General features: G+C 36.3%; 1 protein-coding gene across 3 annotated transcripts in view; it reads right to left on the bottom strand.

The window, feature by feature from the left end:
- Window positions 1-8,429: 8,429 nt before the first annotated feature.
- RCAN1 (regulator of calcineurin 1) overlaps window positions 8,430-24,077 on the bottom strand; it is a 108,077-nt gene continuing 92,429 nt past the window's right edge. For all 3 annotated transcript variants that reach the window (XM_020995890.2, XM_020995893.2, XM_020995892.2), the window contains exons 2-4: window positions 16,729-16,902; window positions 11,993-12,152; window positions 8,430-10,160 (exon numbers count right to left, since the gene is read on the bottom strand). In XM_020995890.2, coding sequence (XP_020851549.1) covers window positions 9,988-10,160; window positions 11,993-12,152; window positions 16,729-16,902 — 507 coding nt within the window. In that variant the 3' untranslated portion in view covers window positions 8,430-9,987. The remainder of the gene's footprint in view (window positions 10,161-11,992; window positions 12,153-16,728; window positions 16,903-24,077) is intronic.

Below are 24,077 nucleotides of genomic sequence, written 5' to 3'. Positions count from 1 at the left end.
TGCTTACAGGAGCCAAAATTGAAGAAAGGGGCCAATGATAAAATCCATTCCATATACAAATGAACAAAGTATGTGTAACAAACAGGGTGATCTAGACATCCTACTACAAGTGACAAATTTGATCTTATAAGTATCACTGGACATAGAGGAATTAAGCCCTTTCCTGATGCAAATTAAATAACATAGGTAACAAGATATACTGATGTGAGTAATCACACCAGAGAGGGGAATATATGTATTTGGGTGAAGAACAATAGAGGCAAAAATAGGGACAATATTGTTATCAGTTTATATCAGATATACTATAGACCACCTAGACAGACAGAAGAAATAGATAAAAACTTCAGGAAATAAATCCTAAGCTTGGAACAAGGGGTGGTGTGTGTGTGTGTGTGTGTGTGTGTGTGTGTGTGTGTGTGTATCTATCTGCATACATGAGCACACATATATGTATATATGTATGTAAATAGACCTATACATATTAGTGTAAGGCACTTCAATTATTTGAACTGTATCTGAAAATGGCTTACTTTATATCTCTATTCAATAGATCATAGTCAATAAACATTTATTAAGCACCTCCTATGTGCCAGGCACTGGAGATACAAATAGAAAAAAGAAAGACAGTCCCTATCCTCAAGGAGCTTACAATCTAATGGGGGAAGACAATGCACAAAAGAAGTCCATCACTTCTCTGTCACAAGGTAGGAAGCATGATTAATCAACATACTTCTGGAGCTGTGGTTGTTCATTGAATTGATCAGAGTTTTTACATCTTTCAAAGTCATTTTCCATTACAGTGTCATAGTCATTTATTGTCTTTGTGGTTCTGTACCCTTGACTCTGCATCAGTTAATATAAATTTCATCATATTTCTCTGAATCCATCCCTTCTATCATTTCTTAGAGCACAATAATAGTCCATTGCATTCACAATACAATTGCTGTTCAGTTGTTTCAGTCATGTCTGACTCTTCATGACCCTATTTGGGGTTTTCTTGGCAGAGATATTGTAATAGTTTGCCACGATATTATTTATTGTTTCTACAATTTGTTCATTGATTCATCCATTTTTTTAGGATTAATTCTTTGGTCTCCATTTAAGTTTGAATATTTTATTCAAAAGCCCTTTGTTAATTATAATTTTATTGCATTTTGGTTGGTAAAAGATGTGTTTAAGATTTCTGCCTTTCTGTATTTGTTTATGAAATTTTATGCCCTGTTAAAAGATCAATTTTCATAAAATTGTCATGTACATATGAGAAATATGTATATTACTTATTACTCTCATTCAATAATCTACAGAGAACTATTATATTTACTTTTCTAAAGTTCTGTTTTGTTCCTTCTTTCTTGTTTATGTTTTTGTTAGATTTGTCTGGTTTTGAAAGGGCTGCAGTAAGATCCCCAAATACAGTGTTGCTAACTATATGTATGGAGAAAAATTGCAAGTATCAACTTACAAAATCTACTGACATATTCTGACCAATGCCAAGTTAGATGCTACTTGTTAGAGATAGCCAGAAGCACTAGCCAAATATGAATTCTGCATATGCAACTGGACAGGGAAGATTAATGTGGATATAGATGCCCTGTCTTGGAGGCCATTTGACACTAAATTATTGTGATACTTAAGGAGGAGTGAAGACCATGTATGACTGGGCTGCAAGCAAATGACAATATAGCTGAAGTTTGAGACTCCCATCAGACAGCATGTCAACATTATATATGAATCTGACTTAGTTGGACCAGCTTTCTTTGCCTCAATTGTCTGTAGATGACTGGCAGAGAGAAGATGGCTGAGAAAGACCACTGGAAATGTTACAAGCCAAGAAGGAAGTGATTTGTAGATGACTGGCAGAGAGATGGCTGAGAAAGACCACTGGAAATGTTACAAGCCAAGAAGGAAGTGATTCCAAAGGAATGGAACTTTGGACCCCAGAATGCATCTTGCTGTTTAGACAATGGCAAAAGTTGTGACAGTTACAGGCAAAAAAAGTTGCAACAGGACATTTTAATGAACAGTCACTGATCCCACACATGGTATCAGGAAGCTGTTGCAGCTACTTAGCTAGCCTGGAACATAGGAGTCACTTATTAAATAATAGTTTATTGATTTTGTTCCATGGCTATGATATCTTTACATGAAGACTTTGGATTTATGTGTCAGGAGAGAACCTTAGACCTAGTAAGAAACAGATTTTAATGGCTCAAGATGCCTACAGATGTCAACAAGAAGTACGAAACATATGCCCCTTACATGCAAAGAAAAGCACTACTAAAGAGTGCTGCATATTGATAGAATATGAGTGCTGGCAAACATTAAGAACTTAGCCTCATTGACTTCCTATTTCCAGAAGATAATATTAAGAACATGAGCTACATATTGATGGTTGACTGAGCATATCACAAAGTATTCACAGGCATATGCAACCAAAGAGCCAGAAAGTTTCAATGACTGCTTAAGTGTTGTGGGGAAATTGTTTTTCAATCTTTGGTCTTTCTTCCAGGATCCATTTGGACCATGGTAGAGACTTGGAAAGCACATTGTTCAAAGAAATTTTAGCTTTGTCTGACATCAAGATGTCAAGAATCATACCTAACTACCTTCAAGGGGACCTGCTGCAATTGTGTTTCATCTTTATACTTTCAAACATGTTAGGGATACCATGGCATCAATGTGTGGCCAACAGCAAACTGCCCAACTTCATGAAGATTCTACGAAGGAAGAAGAGAAAAAGCAAACTCCTCCAATGGAGTTTTGCCACATGTGTTTTCAATAAATACACCTCATTACCATTGTTCTTCTCATAGCATACAAGTGGAAAAATCTGAAAGAGAAAGTAGCAACCCCCTTTTGGGGACTCTAACCCTCCAAGTACAATTTGGGGCAGTGAGCCAGAGGGAATGTTAGATTGTTAACTTGGGAGAGCTTATTTTATTTTCACAGATAACATTTCACATTGATGCATTTAAGTATATTGGGAGCAGCTAGCTAGTACAGTGGATAGAACACTGGCCTGGAGTTGGGAAGACTTCAGATCAAATTTGGCCTCAGATACTTACTAGCTGTATACCCTGGGCAAGTGACTTAATCCCTACTTGCCTCCGTTCCTCATCTATAAAATGGGGACATACTGGAGAAGGACACGGAAAACCATCCAAGTATCTTTGCCAAGAAAACCCCATGGACAAGTACATGGGATCATGATGATTTGGACATGGCTGAACAACAAGAAGTATCAATATTTTTTTTAAAAAAGCACCTGATACCTACAATTTTGTTTACCTTCCATGCTCTTATTCTTTATTGCCTATAGTGAAGAATCTAAGTCCCAGGAGCTTAAAAAAAATGCCTAGAACTTCCACAAAGGATTGACACAAAGAAGACAAAGTCAAATGAAACTATTGTTACTTTTCTATGTTAGATTAAAATCATTGTTGCAGATGAGCCTAGTTAGTGGAGCCATTTTTAAAATTTAGATTTTATTTTTATTTAGGAAAAAAAAATCTCATGAAAGCATATCTGATTTTGGAATGGATAGACACATGTAAAATAAAAGGTGTTTTTTTGTTTTTTTGTTTGTTTGTTTTTTACTTAATGGTTAGAGCTTATCCTATGTGACAAATATGGGTGTAAACTATTTTTCTTTCTACAGGGAGTGGAAAGATTGTTGCTATGAGAGACAATTTTTAAGCAATAAGGGAAAAAAGTGATTTTGCAAAAGTAATTTTTCTTTATTAAGACATATAAACTCATGGATTACTATAGAAAATCCTAAGTTCTGCTTTGCTTAGGTTGCTGTGGTAGGTATGGCTCTAATGCCAGCACTCTCTTAGTTCAAGCTCAGTTTTGGGACAAAATGAGGCAATCATAATTCATTTAACAAAGTAGTTTTACTTTAGCCAAACACAGCAAGGATACACAGCAAAGACACTATGGCTCTTAACTTCGCTTTTAGTAGATGCATTTCTCTTACCTTCTCCAGGAAACTCTGATCAGCAGGTTTATAGGATATGGTGACTAATGTGTTCTAAGACACTTAGATGAGAAGGCCAGACTATGCATAACCGAGGCTTTTTATTGCCCATAGATCAGGAAACTGAATCAGGGAAACTGAAGCTGAAGGAATTTGTGTATGTGTGTCTGGAGAATGCTGGGAAATCACAGTTGTCTTTGAAAGTATAGATTTAAAAAAATATATATTGGTATTGTTTTTACTTCACTTTCATCTCTAAATATATCCCTCCTTCTCCTGTACCTAGTGAGCCATCCCCTATAGCACAGGATTAAAAAAAGAAAAAAAGCTCAGCCATAGCCATAGTACTTCAGCTGAATCTGACAATGTGTGCAGTATCCTACAACATAGGCCTACACTTATGCAAAGAAGGAAAAAAGGTACATTATCTCAACTCTTCTCCATGGCCAAATTTCTTTTTTTTTCTTTTTTTTTTTCTAGGCAATGGGGTTAAGTGACTTGCCCAGAGGCACACAGCTAGTAAGTGTTATATGTCTGATGCTGAATTTGAACTCACATCCTCCTGAATCCAGGGCTGGTACTCTATCCATTGTACCACCTAGCTGCCCCTATGGCCAAATTTCTTGATCTTTATAATTACATGGCAGCTTTATATTTTTGTTTTTATTGAAAGTATAGTTTAATAGTTAAAGTAATTAAAAATGGAATTAGCTTCCCATTGTACCTAATGTGTGTGTGTGTGTGTGAGAGAGAGAGAGAGAGAGAGAGAGAGAGAGAGAGAGAGAGAGAGAGAGAGAGAGAGAGAGAGATAGTCAATGTTCATGAGGCAGAAAGGCACTCATTTGATGGATAAAGAAACATTCTGCACATTGAAATTTTGGAAAGATAGATTCTAAATTCTGAAAAGAAAAAACACTGATGGATGCAGTACACTACATGGTGGTGTACTGTAGAGGAAAGAGCCCCCACTGGACTGAATCCTCTTAGGACCAGTATGAACTTGGCCAAGCTCTAAGCATCCCATAACCCCCTGCTTCATTGGCCTTCATGGCTGCTAGAATAAATTGTTCTCATCCACCCATTCTGCTGGGGAAAGTCTACACATTCTTGGGATAGACATCCTCCTTACTCACCAATAGGTTCGAGGCCCGTCAATTACCCTGAGCCTAGTTTAGCAATCTGCTGAGATAGTTTTTTACTGGGGCCTGGCTGCTGTGCATGCTACAGCTTATTTGGAGTCACAAGCCAGGAAGGTGGCTAAAGCACTCGTTCAAGGTAGCAAAGTGGCAAAGTGGATAGAATGACAGGTCTGGAGTCAAGAAGACCTCAGTTGATATCCAGACTTGAACACTTGGGTGTGTGATCACAGGCAAATCACTTAACCTCCATCTCCCTGTGCTTTCTCATCTATAAAATGAGGGTAAAAATAGAGCCGATGTTGCAGTGTTGTGCGGAAGTGCTATGTAAATGATGGTTATTGCTATTGTTGAATGTGCCATGTCAATTCACGAGGTTGCTCCTCTGCTTTACATATTTTTCACCCCCATTTGGAGGAAAGTTCAAGTAGAAAGTTTATCCCACATAATCCTGATCTACAGCATTCACATGTGTTTTTGCTTTGAAAAAGCAGCTTCTGCCTTCTCAGAACAGGTAGCGTTTTGTGGTAGTTAGGACAAAGGGGTGACTTGATTGTGGGAGAGTTAAGAGCTGTTCATTGTTCATTTCTTTGTCCTCATCCAGTTGCTTTCCACCCCTGCACACTGGGTCCTTTTTCTTCTGGCCATTTATCTACCCTGGGCTTGGAGCCTTCAGGGATACAGGCCTCTACTACAGCAGGCACTCCGTTGGAATTGCTAGCTGTGAGCACTGGGAGCAGCAGCTACTTGGCCATTTTCTGTATGGAATGGGGGTGGGGGATGGAAAGTGCTATATTTCCAGACTTAAAATTCAGGAGAAAAAAGATCCTAAAAAGTATGCAACTTTCCACTCATTTGCAAATCTTTGCTATCCGGCTTTCATAAGCAGTCACATAAAGAACTAGAGTCTAATTAATTTTTCTACTAATTGCTGTGTAACTAATCTTTGGTGAGTCTGTCACACAACATGCACTTAATGAAAGTTGGTGATGGACCGAGAGACTTTTACCTTTAGGAAATAAGGGTGAGAATCTGGAATATTAAGGAAGGTTACAGAAGACTGGGGCCCAATGCTTTGATAATCTTCCTTTTACCTTTTAGAGTCAAGATAGCATGAAAAAAGGGAAAATTACAGAAGTGACTATATTACATAGATATAATTCCTAAATGTTTATTTCATGTATGTATCAATGGGTAATGTTCAGCAATAGTTTAATATTCATCAACAGACATAACCTGTGGAAACTATTCCCCTCAGAGTTTAGTCACAGTATCTACATGAAAGGCTTTAGTTTTTATTAAGTTGAACTTATGGCCATTTAGTCTTGTCAAAGTTGAAGGCTGTTATGGAAACCTCAAATTTCCTGTGATTATTAATTCATATAAAATATATGTAAAGCCTTCTTAAATATTTTCTGCGGTAAATTAATGTTTGCAACTAGAAGAAATAATTGTGTGGGATATTCTGTTTCCCTTTCATCATCCTTGACTTCCATTTAATATCATTTTCAAGAATAGATTATCTGAATGTATCCAACAGATCAATATCAGAATAAAAAAGTATCCTACCAAGAACTATTTCGATAAACATTGGAATTAAAATCCTTAACAAAAAGTCATGCATTTGGTATATTTTTGCATGCTGTTTGGCTTTTGGGGCAGTTAGGTGGAGCTATAGTGCATAGAGTGCCAGGCCGGGAGTCAGAAAGACTCATGTTCCTGAGTCACTTAACCTTGTTTACCTCAGTTTCCTCACTTGTAAAAGTGACTGGAGAAAGAAATGGCAAACAACCATAGTATCTCTGCCAAGAAAACCTCAAATGAGGTTATGAAGAGTCAGATATAACTGAAATGGCTGAACAACAAAATTGGCTTTTATTTTTTATTAAACCCACTGTTAATGCTTTGGTGTTCCTAATTGTATGGAGTCATGTTGTACATAAAGGATACCATTACTCTGTTAGAAGTATTAATCCCCATACTGGTAAAATGAAGATTACTTTTAATTATTCTGGTATTCAGATTCAATTTACTAGATAGAAATGTGAAGATTTCAATGTATGTAAACCCACAAACCTAAGTGAATCCATATATTGTGATTTCAAAATGATCAAGCATCTTTAAGAAACGCTGAAGGAGTCAGATCAGGATCTGACTGCTAATAACAAAGAAGGGAAAACTATAAAATGCAAATTTTCCACAAAACACACATATATGTTATACATGTACACATGTGTCCATATGTAAAATATGAATAAAAGTGAGTTCAGAAGTGGAGGGAGGAAAAATCTTTAAAAATCTGGAATATTTTAAAGGACATTTTTGGGGTGGGATTCTAGGAATTCTGACAGCTTAAAAGTGGAATATTGACTCCCAAATACTACCACACATCTGAATTTTTAATTTTATTATGCTGTAGGAAATTCTACCATTTAGAGTAGGGGCTCTAAACCTGGGCTTTGAAAACTGAAAAAAAAAAAGATAACTGTACTTCTAGTTTTTGGCTTTAAAAACATTATTCTAAGAAAGGGTTCATAGGCTTTACCAGATTATTACACAAGAAAGGTTAAGAATTCCTGCTTTAAAGAGTCATTTGCATTAGTAAGTACTTTCTTTTAAAAACTGCAAATAACTTTGGGAAGATTAAGAAGTTAACAATGAGTTTCATCATGATGTGAATTAGATGGATCAGATTTTAATTCCTAAAACTTAGCTAGCATGAAGACATTGGAATAAGGTGAGGGAGAAACTTGGGGTTGGGAGAAGGTATAGAAAGGGAGGTGGGAAGAACTTCACCTGTTTCAAAATTTTGCCCAGGACTGACCTAGGAAGGAAAGGAGAAAGTTTATCTAATTCTGTTTTCTTCCTCTTCGATTCTAAAACCCCAAGTTGACTACATAGGTTTTTATGAATTGGCTGGACCCCTTAAATCAACAAAATGGTTCTATGGTAAAAAAATTCTTACAAGTTCTAAATAAATTTTTGCAACAAAGCCTATTTATAATGTCAATGCTTATCTGTATACATTTAGACACTTCTTGATAGAAAAGTCACAGGTATCTCTTCTTTTTTTAGTGGAACTAAATGTAATTATTTTGTGCCAACCTTCATGTACACAGGAAGTGCTAACTCCTGAATCTGATTTTTTTTTCATTTCTTCATCAAGCATATTATGCATACTACGTGATCCCTAGTGAGGACTCGGGAGCTGCTAGTTCTAAACTAAGAAGGACTAGTTGCACTGAAAACCCACTTTCATTTACAATGTGTTTAGAGCTCAAGATTGATGCTGCAAAGAAAACAGAAAGTAGAAATTGTTTGCACAAAGAGCATATTGTGCCAATTTATTATAGAATGCAGTTAAAAAAAATGATGTTTCAAGGTTAGGTTCTCCAATTAAAAACCACATAACTGGAAACACTTGTACAGCTACATAATGGTGGTTTTTTTCTCCTGGTGTGTTGTAAACAGAATTCTGAGAGCATTCGACTACATTCTTGATCAGAGTAACTAAAGAATAGCTTCCAAACTTAACTGTTCCTTCAGGGAAACCATATTTCAAATTTCTGAGGCATGCATTGTTATTTGGCATTAAGTACTTCAACATGAAACACTCTGCTACTGCATGTAAATCCAAAACGTAATACTTATTTACTGGACATACACATTGCAATTAGGAAAAAAAACCAACACATACAGATAGTAGAATTCCACTTGAAATTTGGGGAAAGGCACTGCATCCCTCTTCTATAATCACACATTTACTATCCACTTCACATGCTTGGAACCCAAACTCTGTTAAAAATGTTTTAACAGCATCTTCTACAACATACAGATACATAAGTAATTACGCTTTGCAATAGTCTCCCATTGTCATACTTTCACCCAGCTATACACAGCTATGAATATACTTTAATAGCTTTATTTACAAGTTTAAGTTTATTTTCATATTTCAGTGGAAAAAAAAAATCAAAATATTTGCGCCAACATTCTCCAAGTAGGTCTACAGCTAGCATTCATATTTTAACAAACATTAAATAAACCCTAATCCCAACAAAAAAACCTAAACTAAGACTATCCACTTGCTAAATTGTGCAATAAAAATGATAATTTTTTAATTCTTCAGGCTAAATCCCACATATGAATGTTAAAATCCAGATCAAGTAAGATGTCAGTGAATGCATTCCAGCTGTAAATTGAATGTTACCAAAAACAAAGGGCTAGGATCTGGAAGGGCAATAAATATTAAAGGCTTTCTCAAAATGTAAAACAACAAAGAAATTCAATAAGAGACCGACACAAAAGTTAGTTTGGAAAATCAGTAACTACACATGCACAAAATAAGAAAACATAAGGAAAAAGAAAACATTTCAAAATTCCCACATTGTATGTTTTCTTTAAACAATGCTACTATACTATGTATTCCACACAAAGACTGTAGCCCACCATCAGATGATGAATTCTATCACTGTAGATTGTATAATAACATAAGGCTCTCCCCATACCTGTGATCATCTTTTCTCTGAAACAAAACAAAAACAATACCAAACCAAAACAGCCCACCTGAAAAGAACAAGTACAAGTGTCACTTATTGGCTTTTTCAATTCTTTCCCAAATGTCTGATCATCATGAAATCAGTGATGGGCATAAGGCCTTCCTAGGGCTCCATGAACACTAACTGATGGGCAGCACTGAGAACAAGGAGACAGGCAGCTCCCTGATTCTTTTCTGAGCAACATGAACTGGAAATCTGGCCACAGCTACTCATCTTTGCTGCCACCACAAAAACCGTGACCTGACATTTCCACAGTAAAAGATTACTCCCTACGAATGAACAGTGGTTTGGAATTCATCTACGCCATCATGCCAGTTCAGCTTAAATGAATAGGTGTGTACTCGGGTCTTCTTGTCTGAATAATTTTAGGTTTGGGTTTCTTCATGCCTTCAGCCTCATCATCCTCTTCGTTTTCCTGATCGCTCTCACATACATGGACCACCACACTGGGAGTGGTGTCGGTTGCTGCATGCAATTCATATTTTTCACCTGCGAGTGGAAAACAATCACAGAATCACAGGACACCTTAGAAATGCCCCTAACAAATTTGAAAATAAAACCAAGAAGTGGTAAATGGAAATGCAAGTGGCTAGAGCACACATCAGTTTGAGTAACTTGCCAAGGAAAAATGAATAAATTTAGGAAGACCAGTATTCGTCCTGGCTAGACAGGGATTCTTAGACGTTTTTGGGTGTAGTGAACCCTCTGAAGAGCTATATAGATACCTTCTCAGAATATTTAATTTTTGTTTTTGCTTTTTGGTGAGGCAATCAGGGTTAAGTGACTTGCCTAGGGTCACACAGCTAGTAAGTGTCAAGTGTCTGAGGCTACATTTGAACTCAGGTCCTCCTGACTCCAAGGCCAGAACTCTACCGTGCCACCTAGCTGCCCCTTCAGAATATTTCTAAATGTATAAAATAAAATATATAGATTATGAAGGAAACCAATTATGCTGAAATATGTTTATTTCAATCTAAACTTTTTAAAAACAAATTCATGAACCCTTGGTTAAGAATCTCTGTACACAGATTCTGCAATTTCCAGTATTTGGTAGCTCATTCCTAAAAAACAAGAATAAAAAAAAACTATTCCCATAGCACCCAATTCTTTTGAAATAAAAAGAAATTCAAAGCTCATTTGTAATGATGTAATGACTGGGAAAAAAAATTGACAACAGACCTATTGAGAGGTCTATTTTGTACCCTAAGGCAAGTTGACATACTCTAGGTGACTACCAATTTCATCTTGGTGCTGAGCATTTTCAACACAAAGAACATTTCATTCTTATTACTCAAGTGTGTTTGTGAAACAAGTCAACACTTTAATACTTTGAGGACTTATCTATGTATCAGTGTGTTTTCCGCCTTGAAAAAGATGGGCAATTATCTACCCCTGCTATAACAGACAGCTTCCCTGACTTGCTTTGTCTTCAATCTTCCTGCAGCCGGCCTGCTAACGAGCAGTTTTTAAATTTAGGGAGGTTTGTCCTCAGACATGATAGTCCATTAGTAGATCAGATCAGAACTTGTATTCCACTGAGATAACCTGGAAATTGCAGGGTTACCTGCCTGTTACAATGAGGCAACAGTGAACTTCAGTGGAGGATCCAGTACCTGGCACAGTGCTCTGTGTGTGTGTGTGTGTGTGTGTGTGTGTGTGTGTGTGTGTGTGTGTGTGTGAGGGACTTAAAATGTTTTTCCAATTAAAATTTTTTATTTTTTTCTCTCTCCTACCTCCTTCCTCCCAAAGCTTTTTACTGAAAAAGAAAGACATTAAGCCTGTAACAAAAACTTGTTAAACTGAATTGAATTCAGAGTGAAACAAAACAAAAATAGCTCTGAGGAAGAAGAATAAAAATGTACTTGGTTTAAATTGTATGAAATGAAGAAGGCGATGGGGAAGAAGGCTATCGTTGAATGTTAACATCTTCACAACCTCCTCCTCCTCTCACATTCTTTTGCTTCTCTCTACAGACTTCTACCATTGTTACTTCCACCATCTTAAACATTTGAGATTTTTTAGAGATATCAGAGATATCACAGTCTAACCTTCTAAATTTATAGATGAAGAACCTGAGGTTTGTTCAAGATCCATAAGGCTTAGTTGCAGAGCTAGGACTAGAAGTCCTTCTTCAGTTTCAGTCTAATCTTATCATCAAACCCATGCTACCTATGTAACATTGGCTCTGTGTTTTAGGTCACTGAGGTTTACTGCTATTTATTACATTATTACAAAGAATGTTGCTAAAATCATATTTGCACAAATAGATCTTTTTCTGGCTATTAATAATATTGTTACATTGTTATAAGAATAGTCCTTACCTGGCCCTAGCTTGGAGATAGCGTATAAAAGATCATAATTAATGACTGGAGTAGCATCTTCCACTTGTTTCCAGCCAACAGGGGGAGAGGCAGGAGGAGAAATCAAAAACTGTTTGTCTGGATTAGGCGGAGCCAGGTGGGAGCTTCCTATGTGCAAAGTCTAAAGGGAAAAGAACATCAACATTTTCAGAAGGATTCTTCAGCAAGAAGTTAAAGCACATGAACAAGGTTCTCTCATTGTATGATAATCTATTGTACCATAAACTATTAAATATAACTGAAATGCTCAAAAAGACAGTTGTGAAACTGAAAAAAAAATGCTCAGGCACAAAACCCCTTGTGAATCTAGTGATAATTCTAAAGTGATCTTACTATGGTCAGGGAAAAAGATCCTTAAACAAGTCATATTGCCTAATTAGCTGTCAGACCTTGGACATACCACTGAAACTCTCTGGGTCCCAGTTTCCAAATCTTGGGCTCAGAGATATGGGGATGATAATAAATGATGATAAAAATACCTGCATTACCTTCCCCAAAGGTTTATTGTGGGTATATAAGATAACGTATGTCAATACTATGTAATCACATTACTAAATATATACAATCTTTTAAAAAATAATTGTTCTACATTTAGAGCAGTAAAGCTCACAGGTATACATCAGGAGCTCTTAACCTTTTTTGTGCCCTTTGGCAATCTGGGGAAGCCTATAGACTCTTTCTCAGAATAAGATTTTTGTTGACTACATTCATAATTGAAGAAAATGTTAAATTTTAGTTAGAAGTTAGTGAAAATAAACATATTTTTCTAGGTCCATTAAGTTCATGGATCCCCTGAACTCTATCCATAGACCTAGTGCACTCTAGGTTAACTGCCCCTGGAGAAGCTTTAATAATCATGCTGAAATTATGTAGCCATCTTAAACATTTTGGTTTTTTTAGAGATAAATTTATAGATGAAGAACCTGAGGTTTGTTCAAGATCCCATAAGGCCTTAGTTGCAGAGTTGGGACTAGAAGTCCTTCTTCTTCAGTTTCAGTCTAATCTTCTCATCAAATCCATGCTACCTATGTAACATTGGCTCTGTGTTTCAGGTCACTGAGGTTTACTGCTATTTATCTATTACATTATTATAAAGAATGTTGCTAAAATAATATTTGCACAAATAGATCTTTTTCTGGCTATTAATAATATCTTTAAGTTATATTCCTGGTAAATGTGAAAAATCTGTTAAAGATTTTGGCAGGCGGACTTTTGAAAAGTCCACTTCCTAGAAGAACAAGAATGGAAAAAGAACAAGTTGGCAAATGTTTAAATAAATATCCACAAAAACTGAATGTGAGGTTTCACCAAATAAGATGATAAGGGGGTAATGGGCATAGGGTGAGGTGGCTAAAAGATGATGAGAGAGGAATAACTTGACAGCAAAAGACTAAGGTCTTTGGTAACCTTGGGCCAAGAGGTAGAGAGTGACTCCTAATTTGATGACATGAAAGTATCACTAGCATTATGTCTGAAGAGACTTGACATTTTAAAGCTTTGTTTTAATTAGGTAACAATCCTCTACTAAAAATCCATTTCTTGAACACCCATTGAAATACATCCCACCATACTGAAATAACTGACGCTATTAGGAAGATGGAAAACTTATACTAAAATTCTTTCCTTCAACTTAGCAGTAACATTTCCAAAACTTGTTCCCTTATGACTTCCTTTCCTTGGCCCCTTGGGACTACTCTCAATATATTACTATTAACAGCACAGGAAATAGCACAGGAAAGAGCATTGGACTAGATATCAGACAAACTGGGGTCTATGCTGGTGACTCATATAGACAGAAGGACTTTTTCAGAAACTAGCAAATAGAAGAGGAGGGAAAATGGGCAAGATCTATAAACAAATAGAAAAGGTTTGATGATAGTGCCTCCACTTAACTTACATGACTTTGGGCAAGTCACTTAAATTCTTTAAGTCTCAGGTTACAATAATAACACTAACTCATGACATATGAAGCCTAAAAGAGATAATAGTATATGTAAAAAATACATTGTAATTTATAAAAGACTTACAAATTAAGAAATTAGTTTATGACTTAGTTATTAGTCCTTCTTGTGCTTATCCATGTCTTAATGACAAAGTTCCTGATGGTAGTAAATGGGGAGCTCACATTCCTACTCCAGAATAGTGTGCTATGCAGCAAAATTAAACATTTATTAAAAATATACTACTTATTTTGGGTATAACCCTTTTCATGGTTAGACCAGTTGGCTTTAAAGATTGAAACTAGAGCTATTAGTTAAACTTTCTGATGCGAGTATTTATAACCTGCTGTGAGCAGAACACAGAACTAGGTACCATTTGAGGCTAACATGGAGCAAACCTATAGTCTCTACCTTTGAGCAAATTACAATACAAAAACCATACATGTGTGTCCATATCTGGGTGTAGATATATATGTAAAAATATACACACATATGTATATATCTGCCAGGCCTAGACAACTTATGTAAATGAACATAATATTATTTTCCATCTCACGGCTGTTGGAACAGTTTTCTTCCTGAGGATGCAGAGTAAGAAAAAAATCAATGCTGCTTAACACCCTAGGATTCAATGGAATTATTATTTGGACTATAATTAAAGGATGTTATTAATAGCCCCCAAATGATCTATGCAAAAATGATTTAAGCAGCATTCTTGTAGTTGCAAAAGAATTGGAAACAACTTAGATGTCTAATCATTGGGGAATAACTGAATAAATTGTGGTATATGAATATAATGTAATATTATTGCATCATATTGGTGTGTTGTTTTTCAGTAGTGTCCAACTCTTCATGACTCCATTTGGGGTTTTCTTGGCAAAGATAATGGAGTGGTTTGTTTTTTCCTTCCACAGCTCATTTTACAGATTAGGAACTGAGGCAAACAGGATCAAGTGACTTGTTCAGGGTCACACAGCTAGTAAATCTCCGAGGCCAGGTTTGAACTCAGGAAGATGAGTCTTCTTGACTCCAAGCCCTCCACCTAGCTTCTCTATTATATCATAAGAAATAGCAAAGATGAAGACTATAAAGAAATGTGGCAAGATTTAAATGAAATAGAGTGAAGAAAATAGACTAAAAAGCATGACTATGCACAAATTACGACTATGAAGAGATGAGTGTGTAGATTTTGGTTGTTGGTGGAGAGTAGGGCAAAGGTTCCCGATTCCACTTGGCCCCAGTCTTTCTCCTTAGTTGATCTGTCAGCAGAGGGCAGCAGTTGTTCAGCAAAAAAAGCTTAGAAAATAGGGTGATAATGTCAACAGAGCATGTAGGTGGCTCTGCAGTGTCAGGTGTGAGCCATCTGCATTCTGCATGTGCCTTCCTCGAACAAATGACTATACCACAATATGCATGACCAGAGAACCCACACAGAGGGATCCACAATTTCTATCTCTGGAAAAGTGGATGGCTTCCTCTTGTGTAACATCCTCGCCCTGCTCTCACATGGGTGTCTTTGCTGAGCTGCTGGTGTGCTCTGCTGATGGTCAGCCCTAATGTGGCTTCTTCGTGTGTTTTCCCAGTGGTGAAGCTTCTTAACTTGGCTGCTAGTGCTCTTTGCTGGACTGACTGACCTTCAGGTGTGACAGTTTCCTCCACATAGAATCCATAGGGCTGGCCAGTCCTTCAGCTTCACAGTCCTAGCTATCTTTAGCTTTTTTTGAGATGCAAACCTTAGCCAAACAAGCCAAAATAGCTAGAAACAGAAAGCCTTAGCCATGTTTGGGCCTATCCTTTAACTCCTGTGGCTGCTTAGGGCTGCTTGGCATAAACTCTTTTCAGTCATGATCTGAAGTTCCTCTCTATTTCCTTCGAAACTTGGATGCTAGCCTGAATCCCTTTCAAATTGTACTGCACTTATTAGCAAATTGTAAAGGAGCTGGGTGGAGCTGGAATGAGAAGTTTTTCATCTCTTCCTTATCCTCCAGGTTGCCACGCAAATCAACTCAGTAGAAGGACTGAAAAGGGCAGGGTGGCTCTGGCTGAGAAAATGCCTTTGCCCTACTTTCCATAAGCAACCAAATCATGGTACTCCCTACATGTGAAATTAATACAATAGGAACATCTAAAAAACATTAAAAAAAATAAGGGTGCATGTAAACAAATAAGACAAATCTGACATTTCTTTCTTAATGTCAATTTGCATATTTAGGATACACTATAAATGTTGAAAAGTTTATGATTTAATGTATGATGTTCGTTTGGCTTTTGTTTGTGAACCTGAAAGTTTGTGTTTATTGAAAGTTATCAAGTTTATATAAGAAAAGATTTAAAGGAAAAAAATGAATGAACAAAATTGGTATTACTTTCTACTTCCTTCTATAAATTATCACTACACACAGCCATTTATTTATTTATTTATGTCTACTGATTTCCACGGCTAATTTCCCATATACTTCAATATATTCTAACTACCTGTACTTTTATGTTTCTTGTAAACAAAATAAAATGTGACCTGTCCATCTTAGATGCTATTAAAATGTGACATCAATTAGTCATCACCAAATTTGACAGTATTAAGTTTGGATTTTTAAATTAATTCATAAGTTGCAGTAGCAGAACACCTGGTAATAGCAGGTATGTGTGTGTGTGTGTGTGTGTGTGTGTGTGTGTGTGTGTGTGTGTGTGTGTGTGTGTAGAGGGTGTATAGAAAGAGATCATATTTTAGAAGAATACCTTGTACTTATTTCAACTTACCTGAGCAAAATATAATTTCATTTCTTTCCCAAGAAACTCGCTCTTATGAAGTTGCAGTCGAGCATCTGCTGCAGACAATGGGTTACTGAAGTTTATTCGTACTCGTTTGAAGCTCTTAAAATACTGAAATGTGATGTCCTTGTCATATGCTTTAAAGAGAGATTCAAATTTGGCCTGAAAATAACAAAAACAGCAGTTACTACATCTCAGCAAGTTTTTTAGGGTCTCTTCCTTAGATGACTGACTATAGATAGAGGAATTCAGCTAGGTTGAGCTGTTTCCAATTATTTTAGGAACTGACAAATTTTTATTTCCTTCAATAATGTAAGGACAGAAATTCAGCCTTCCCATTCAGATAAAACATTATAATACAGCCCCCCAATAAGAATTGATATGTAACCTTTTATTTTGTGATTGGTCTCTCTCACCCCACCCTGACTCCTCTGGGGAACCTGGGGAATCAGGAACAAGGTATTTTCTAATCTCAGTCCTGAAATTCTCTAATTTCCTTAATTTGATGTAGCTTAAGTTTATTGACTTTCAGAATGTATTCTCTAACTGTACTTGGTTGAATAAAAAACACATGTTTAAGGCTCACTTCTACTTATTTTTGTGGAAATATGTAGAACAAGTATTTGCTGAAACCACCACTTATAGATTGGTACTACCCAAATGTAGAAAACCATTTTATGCAAGTCTTAAAAAACAATAATGCCAATCTAAAATCCATTTTGGTGGAAAGTTAAAAACAAGTTAATGAAGCTATTTTTAATTCAATGGAGGATATTAAATTTTAAAAAATTTTTTTCCCTTTCACTCATTATTAACAAAATAATAGGAGGTTAAAATAATGTAAAACAAATAGTTGGGTTTTTTTGACATATTGGTTTTAGAATACTTATACATTTTTGCATCTCTGAGCTGTTATGTGGATGGATAATTATTGTGAAATGGTATGAGATGTTAGAAATAAAAACTTATTTTATTTATTATTAGAACTTTATAGACAGAATACAGACCACAGTATTTCATTTAAAAGCAGATATCATCATGTTCTCATTATAAATCCACTATTAAAAGCTCATCTAAATTTGGCAGCATGTAATTACCCCAAAAAGCAATTTATCATAATCTAATGTGAGGAGAAAATAAAAGATACTATGCAGCTATAAAGAAATAAATCAAGGAAAAATGAGCTAGAAGGTATATAAAAGATACCCAGTGTGACCCCAATCCCTTCACTTAATGGTGTTCTTCCCTTTTTCTCGTATTCCCAGAATACTCGGTTCTTTCCCTTACTTCTTTCTCACTCTGCCTTATACTACACTGCTTTACTTACATGTGATATTGCCCCCCCTCCAAGAACGTAAGCTCCTTGAGGACACTGATGTCATTTTTGCCTTTGCATCCCCAGCACATAGCACAGTATCTTGCTTTAAAAGTATTTGTAGAACCCTTATATTATATTATTTACAACAGTAACAGGTGCACCTCTATAGTGCTTTGAGGTTTGCAAAATGCTTTACATTTGTTATTTCATTTGATCCTCCCCCAAGCTCCTCGGGTAGATACTGTTATCATTTCAACTTTACAGATGAGGAAACCAAGGTTGGGAAGTCAAAGATCTGAGAAGGGATTCAAACTCCCCTCTTCTTGTCTTCAAGCCCAGCATTCTATGCACTGTACCATGATAAGGTGACTTCTATTTATATCTGTTCATATTTCTCCCCAAATATTCTTAAGAAAGTTATATAAATTGTTGTAAATTCATAGTGTTAGAGAACATCTAGCCTGACCCTCTTATTTTTTGCTGATAAGATTAGAATCAACATCAGCAATAAAAGTCCAGGCACCTCACTGACTCACACTGTTTGGTTTACATTATAGAAATATAACAAGTAAGAGAGCAAGACTTCCGATAAGTAGACCAGTTACGATTGGTGGGCTGTGTACATGTATCAGTCTACAAGACACTAATCTTTACCCTCTCTCACTGCTACTGGATCATTTTCTTATTAATTCTCTATCAGAGTTCTAAGGCAATCAAGAAGCATGTTTTGATAATTCCTAATAAATTAACAGAAATGCACATTATTTCTCACTAATCACTTAGCTTCAAGCCTCCACCCTAGTTAATAAGTAAACAAGGAAAATCTTTTTTCTCATATGCTTTTGCTCCTCTATCCCAAACCCCTGCTATTATAGTCTAAAACAACAATCAATGTTACTGGTCATATAATTTATTTCAGTAGCAAATAACTATACAAAAACACAAATAAGTATAATGCATTGACAGTGAGAAAAGTTCACAGTCTGGGTTCTTCAAAAGCAGAAGGAAGAGTATGATAAAAATACTCTCACCAGTACTGCCACTGAATTCTTCTCAACTCAAAACACAGTTCTCTCAGGACAGTAATCAATAACCAAGCCTTTCAGGAATTCTCTTCAAGGTGTCTCCTCTAAATAAGAGTTAAACTCAGGTCTCCCATAGTATCTCTTCAGGTTCTCTCACAAAACAACAGTTAAACTCTCCTAGTCTTTGAATTGACTCTTGACTTCAGTCCCAATCTCTCATAAGAATAACAACAGTTAAACTCTCTTAGTTCTTGAACAGACTTTTAACAGATGATGGTTAATTCCTTCAATCCCAATCTTCCACAAGAATGATCATTAACTTCTATTGATCCCAATTCTGTCACAAGGTGACAACTAACTTGCAATTTTTATTTTTAGGAAACAGCAGTTTAAATTTAGTAATTTGGTCTCCTTGTACTGCAGTTAATTGCTAGCTCTCCACAAGAATCTCTTCCCTATTGAAGTAGCAATATCTCCACGTGAGAGGCTGTTGAAACTGACTGTAAGAAAAATTATATCTATCCATCCATCCATCTATCTATTGTCTATCTTCTATCTCCTAAGAGATTTCTGTCCAAAACAGACAAAACTGGTTCAGGCTAACAGAAAAAGACATATAGACTCTCAAAGTGTCAGATAAAGCTCTGTTGCTTCCATCACAGGATAATATCTCATATTATTCTAATTTGTGTACATGTCAAATCCCCACCCACACAGAAGGATGTAAACTCCTTGATGACACTTTCATTTTTTATTTTGAATCTCCAGAAATTAATTATATTAATGGACATGGCTATTAAAATACAGAATTATATTAGTGCTAGGGAAGAGATATGAAAAAAAAATCACCTAAAAAGAAGGATTGGATTGACTTTAAATACTCAAGTCAATAAAAAACAAGAATCCATTGTCTCTGTAGTAATGTTTACTCCCCTCCTGGATTAGGGGGATTATGTCCAAAGAATAGATAGAAAAGAAAAGCAGGTCATATATTTGGCTTAGAGCTTACTAGTTTACTTTCATAATGAACAAGGGATAAATTAGCAGCTGTCATCTATACACTGAGGAATTTTGGTATAGAGTGTTTATTATATGTGTTTACTGCAGAGTAAGGACAATGATACAAACTGTTGCTTTGCTCAATGCTATCCTATGTCTTTCTTTTATTTCTATATTTAAAATTCATATACATATGTTTAGGTTAGATGATAAAAGTGTTTCAGCTGCATATGTATTGCTAAGTCTTTTTTTCTACTGAAACATGGGCAAAATTCATGTGGAAAGTTGGGCTTAACTGATCTGTAATTTCACAACAGATATCATGACTGTTCAACTATTATTGAATTTATAATTAAGAAGAGGTGACTTATTAAAAGAATTAGAAGAAACAATAAAACAGACATAGAAAAGGAAATGATAAATCCCTGTATTGATAATGCCTTATAATCACTATTCCCTTAAATACAACCAACGAAGATTTTTCTCACAGATGTCATGACAATTCTTGCAAAGCATGAACAAGATTATATATTACTATGCTTTCTCAAGCCATCACTTTTTAAGCAATCAAAAACTACGTGATTGATTTACTCATATAGCTGGAGGTTAACCCATGTTTGTCTTCTTGGAAAGCTCTTAGACTCAGTCTATACTCGCTGTAAGGGAGGGAAGTTCAGGAAACATATCTTGGGGAAGGGATAATATCAGAGAGAATGAGAAAGTGTACTGGAGAGTAGGGGAGGAAACTCAGGAGTTCTTGGCCCTCCAAGACGCCTTGCTGGAGGTGGAGGCTTTGGGAGGGAAAAGCTGGCAAGCTGCCTTCCTTGCCTCAACTATTCTCTCTATCTTCTAGGGGAAGGGGCTTAGCTTCCAGTTTCAGTCCTAGGGCTTTCCAAGCAGATAAACATTGTGGAACCCTCTGTTACAGTTTCATATTTCTAACACTGAAATATTAATTAGTACTTATACAAATTAGGTTAGACTATTATAGCATCTGGAGGGGATGGAGCCAAGATAGTAGAGAGAAGGCAGGGACTCCCTTGAGCTCTCCCTTAAACCCCTCCAAAGACCTTTAAATAATTCCCTAAAACAAATCCTGGAGTGACAGGACCCACATAAGGATGGGGTGAAACAATTTTCTAGCCCAACAACTTAAAAGTTTGGTAGGAAAGGTCTGGTGCATAGGGGTGAGAGTGGAGTGCAGTGCAGTACAGGCCACACCAGTGCTGACCAGGTCCCAGCAAACCAGGAGCTGGCCATGAGAGTAAATGAATCAACAGCTGTGATGGCTGTTTCCATAGCTCTCAGCCCACAGATGGTAAGAGAATCAAACAACTGATCAGAAGGAGATTACAGTGGTCTCTTCTTTATTGGTGTTAGGGGCAGAACTTCGTTGCTTTACCCGTCTTCAGATCCAGGTTACACTCCTGGGTGGCAGTCCCAGGGTGAAGAGGAGCATTAGCACATCAGAGATTGCAGCTGCAATGGAACAGGGACCCTCATCACAGTTCCAAGGCTGAAAAGAGTGCTTATGGTCACTCATAGACTAGAGTACAGGCCAGAAAAGTAGCAAATGCACCTCTTCTTAGGTCATACCCCCTTGGAAGAACTGACAACTTACAGGTCACTAGAAGTATCTCTGAAAATAACTGTACAAAACCCCTGAAGTTTGGGACAGTGCACCCTCCACCCTGGAAGCAGAGTCCCACTTTAGCAAAGAGTTAAAAGTAAAGAAATAAGCTGGGAAGATAAACAAACAACAGAAAAAAATTCTGACCATAGAAAGCTACTATGGTGACAAGGAAGGTCAAAATACATACTCAGAAGAAGACAGTAAAGTCAAAATTTCAACATTCAAAGCCTTTAAGAAAAATATTAATTCAGGCTATGGAGTAGCTCAAAAAGGATTTTAAAAATCAAGTAAGAGAGGTAGAGGAAAAATTGGGAAGACAAGAGTGATGCAAGAAAATCATGAAAAAAGAGTCAACAGCTTGGTAAAGGAGACAAAAAAAATACTAAAGAAAATAATACCTTAAAAAAAGAATAGGCCAAGTGGTAAGAGAGGTACAAAAAGCCATACAGGAGGAGAATGCCTTAAAAAGCAGAATGGCTCAAATGGGGAAAAAAAGGCACAAACATTCACTGAAGAAAAGAACTCCTTAAAAAGCAGAATTGACCAAATGGAAAAGGAGGTAGAAAACCTCATTGAAGAAAATAATTCATTAAAAATTAGAATTCAGCAAATGGAAGCTAATGACTCTATGAGACATCAAGAAACAATAAAAACCAAAAGAATGAAAAAATAAGATAATGTGAAATATCATATTAGAAAAGTAACTGACCTGGAAAACAGATCCAGGAGAGATAATTTAAAAATTAGTGGATTTCCTGAATGCTATAATTTTTTAAAAAGCCTACACATCATCTTTCAAGAAATTATCAAGGAAAACTGCCTTGATATTTTAGAACCAGACGATAAAACACAAATTGAAAGAATTCATCAATCACCTCCTGAAAGAGATCCCAAAACAAAACCTTCCAGGAATATTATAGCCAAATTCCAGAACTCCTAGGTCCAGGAGGAAATATTGCGGGCAGCCAGAAAAAAACAATTCAAGTATCACGGAGCCACGGTCAGGATAACACAAGATTTAGCAGCTTCTACATTAATGGATTGGAGGGCTTGGAAGACGATATTCTGGAGGGCAAAGGAGCTAGGATTACAACCAAGAATCACCTACCCAGCAAAACTGAGTATAATCCTTCCAGGGAAAAAAATAGATATTCAATGAAATAGAGGACTTTCAAGCATTCCTGATGAAAAGACCAGAGCAAATAGAAAATCTGACTTCCAAATACAAGACTCAAGAGAAACACAAAAAGGTAAATAGGAAATCAAAATTACAAGGGAATTAATAAGGTTAAGCTGTTTATATTCTTACATGGGAAGATGATACTTGTAATTTATAAGAACTTTCTTATTATTAGGGCAGTTAGAAGGAATACATACAGAGGGCACAGGTGTGAATTCAATATGATATCTTTAAAAATAAAATTAAGGGGTGAGAAAGAGGAATGAATGCACTGGGAGAAAGAGAGAGGGAGAGATAAAATAGGGTAAATTATCTCACATAAAAGAGGCAAGAAAGAGCTATTACAGTAGAGGGGATAATGGGGGAAGTGGCAGAGAATGTATGAACCTTACTCTCACTGGAATTGGCTCAAAGAGGGAATAACATACACACTAACTTGGGTATAGAAATCTATCTTACCCTATAAGTAAGTAGGAAGGGAAGGGGGATAAGGTGTGGTGCTCATAGAGGGTAGGATGGATTGGGGGATGGCAATAGCCAGAAGTAAAATACTTTTGAGGAGGGAGAGGGTGAAAGAAGAGGTCAAATAGACTAAACAGAGGGGAAATAGGATGGAGGGAAAGAGAGTTAGCAATCATAACTGTGAAAAAAATTTTGAAGCAAGTTTCTCTGATAAAGACCTCATCTCTCAAATATATAGAGACTGTAACCTCCTTCTGGTCAGGGGGCTTTCTATTTTTGCCTTTGTACCCCCAGCTCCTAGCACAGTGACCAGAAAATAAGTGAAGAATAATTTTTTATTGTTGTAGTTGCTATTAAAAATGTTGCCATTCAGTAAAGTGCTTATTATCTTTATTGAGAGGCAAAATTAAATTAGCCCATCAGGATTCATATATAATACTAACATATTAAAGGACAGCTACCTAGATCCTAAGAAATGTTACCAGGCAAACTAGAATGGAAAAAAACAAACTATAAGGTGACAAAAATTGCCTAGGTTTCATTTGGTGAACCATTTCTCTGCATTTCATTAATTAGCATCCCTTTATTCACTAGCAAGCTGTGCTTTTTAGGAAGGCACTGAGACTCCACACTTCAATGATTTATTGCATTTTTAGATTTTATTCTTATTTCTTCCTTCTTACAACCTAGAGATAGAAGCTGAGTCTTTAAGACAAGACA

The sequence above is a fragment of the Phascolarctos cinereus genome, unplaced genomic scaffold (assembly GCF_003287225.1).
Source record: "Phascolarctos cinereus isolate Bilbo 61053 unplaced genomic scaffold, phaCin_HiC Scaffold_726;HRSCAF=1367, whole genome shotgun sequence".
Taxonomy (NCBI): Eukaryota; Metazoa; Chordata; class Mammalia; order Diprotodontia; family Phascolarctidae; genus Phascolarctos; species Phascolarctos cinereus.
The sequence above is the reverse complement of the archived record's forward strand: the minus strand, read 5'-3'. Positions and strand labels throughout refer to the sequence as shown.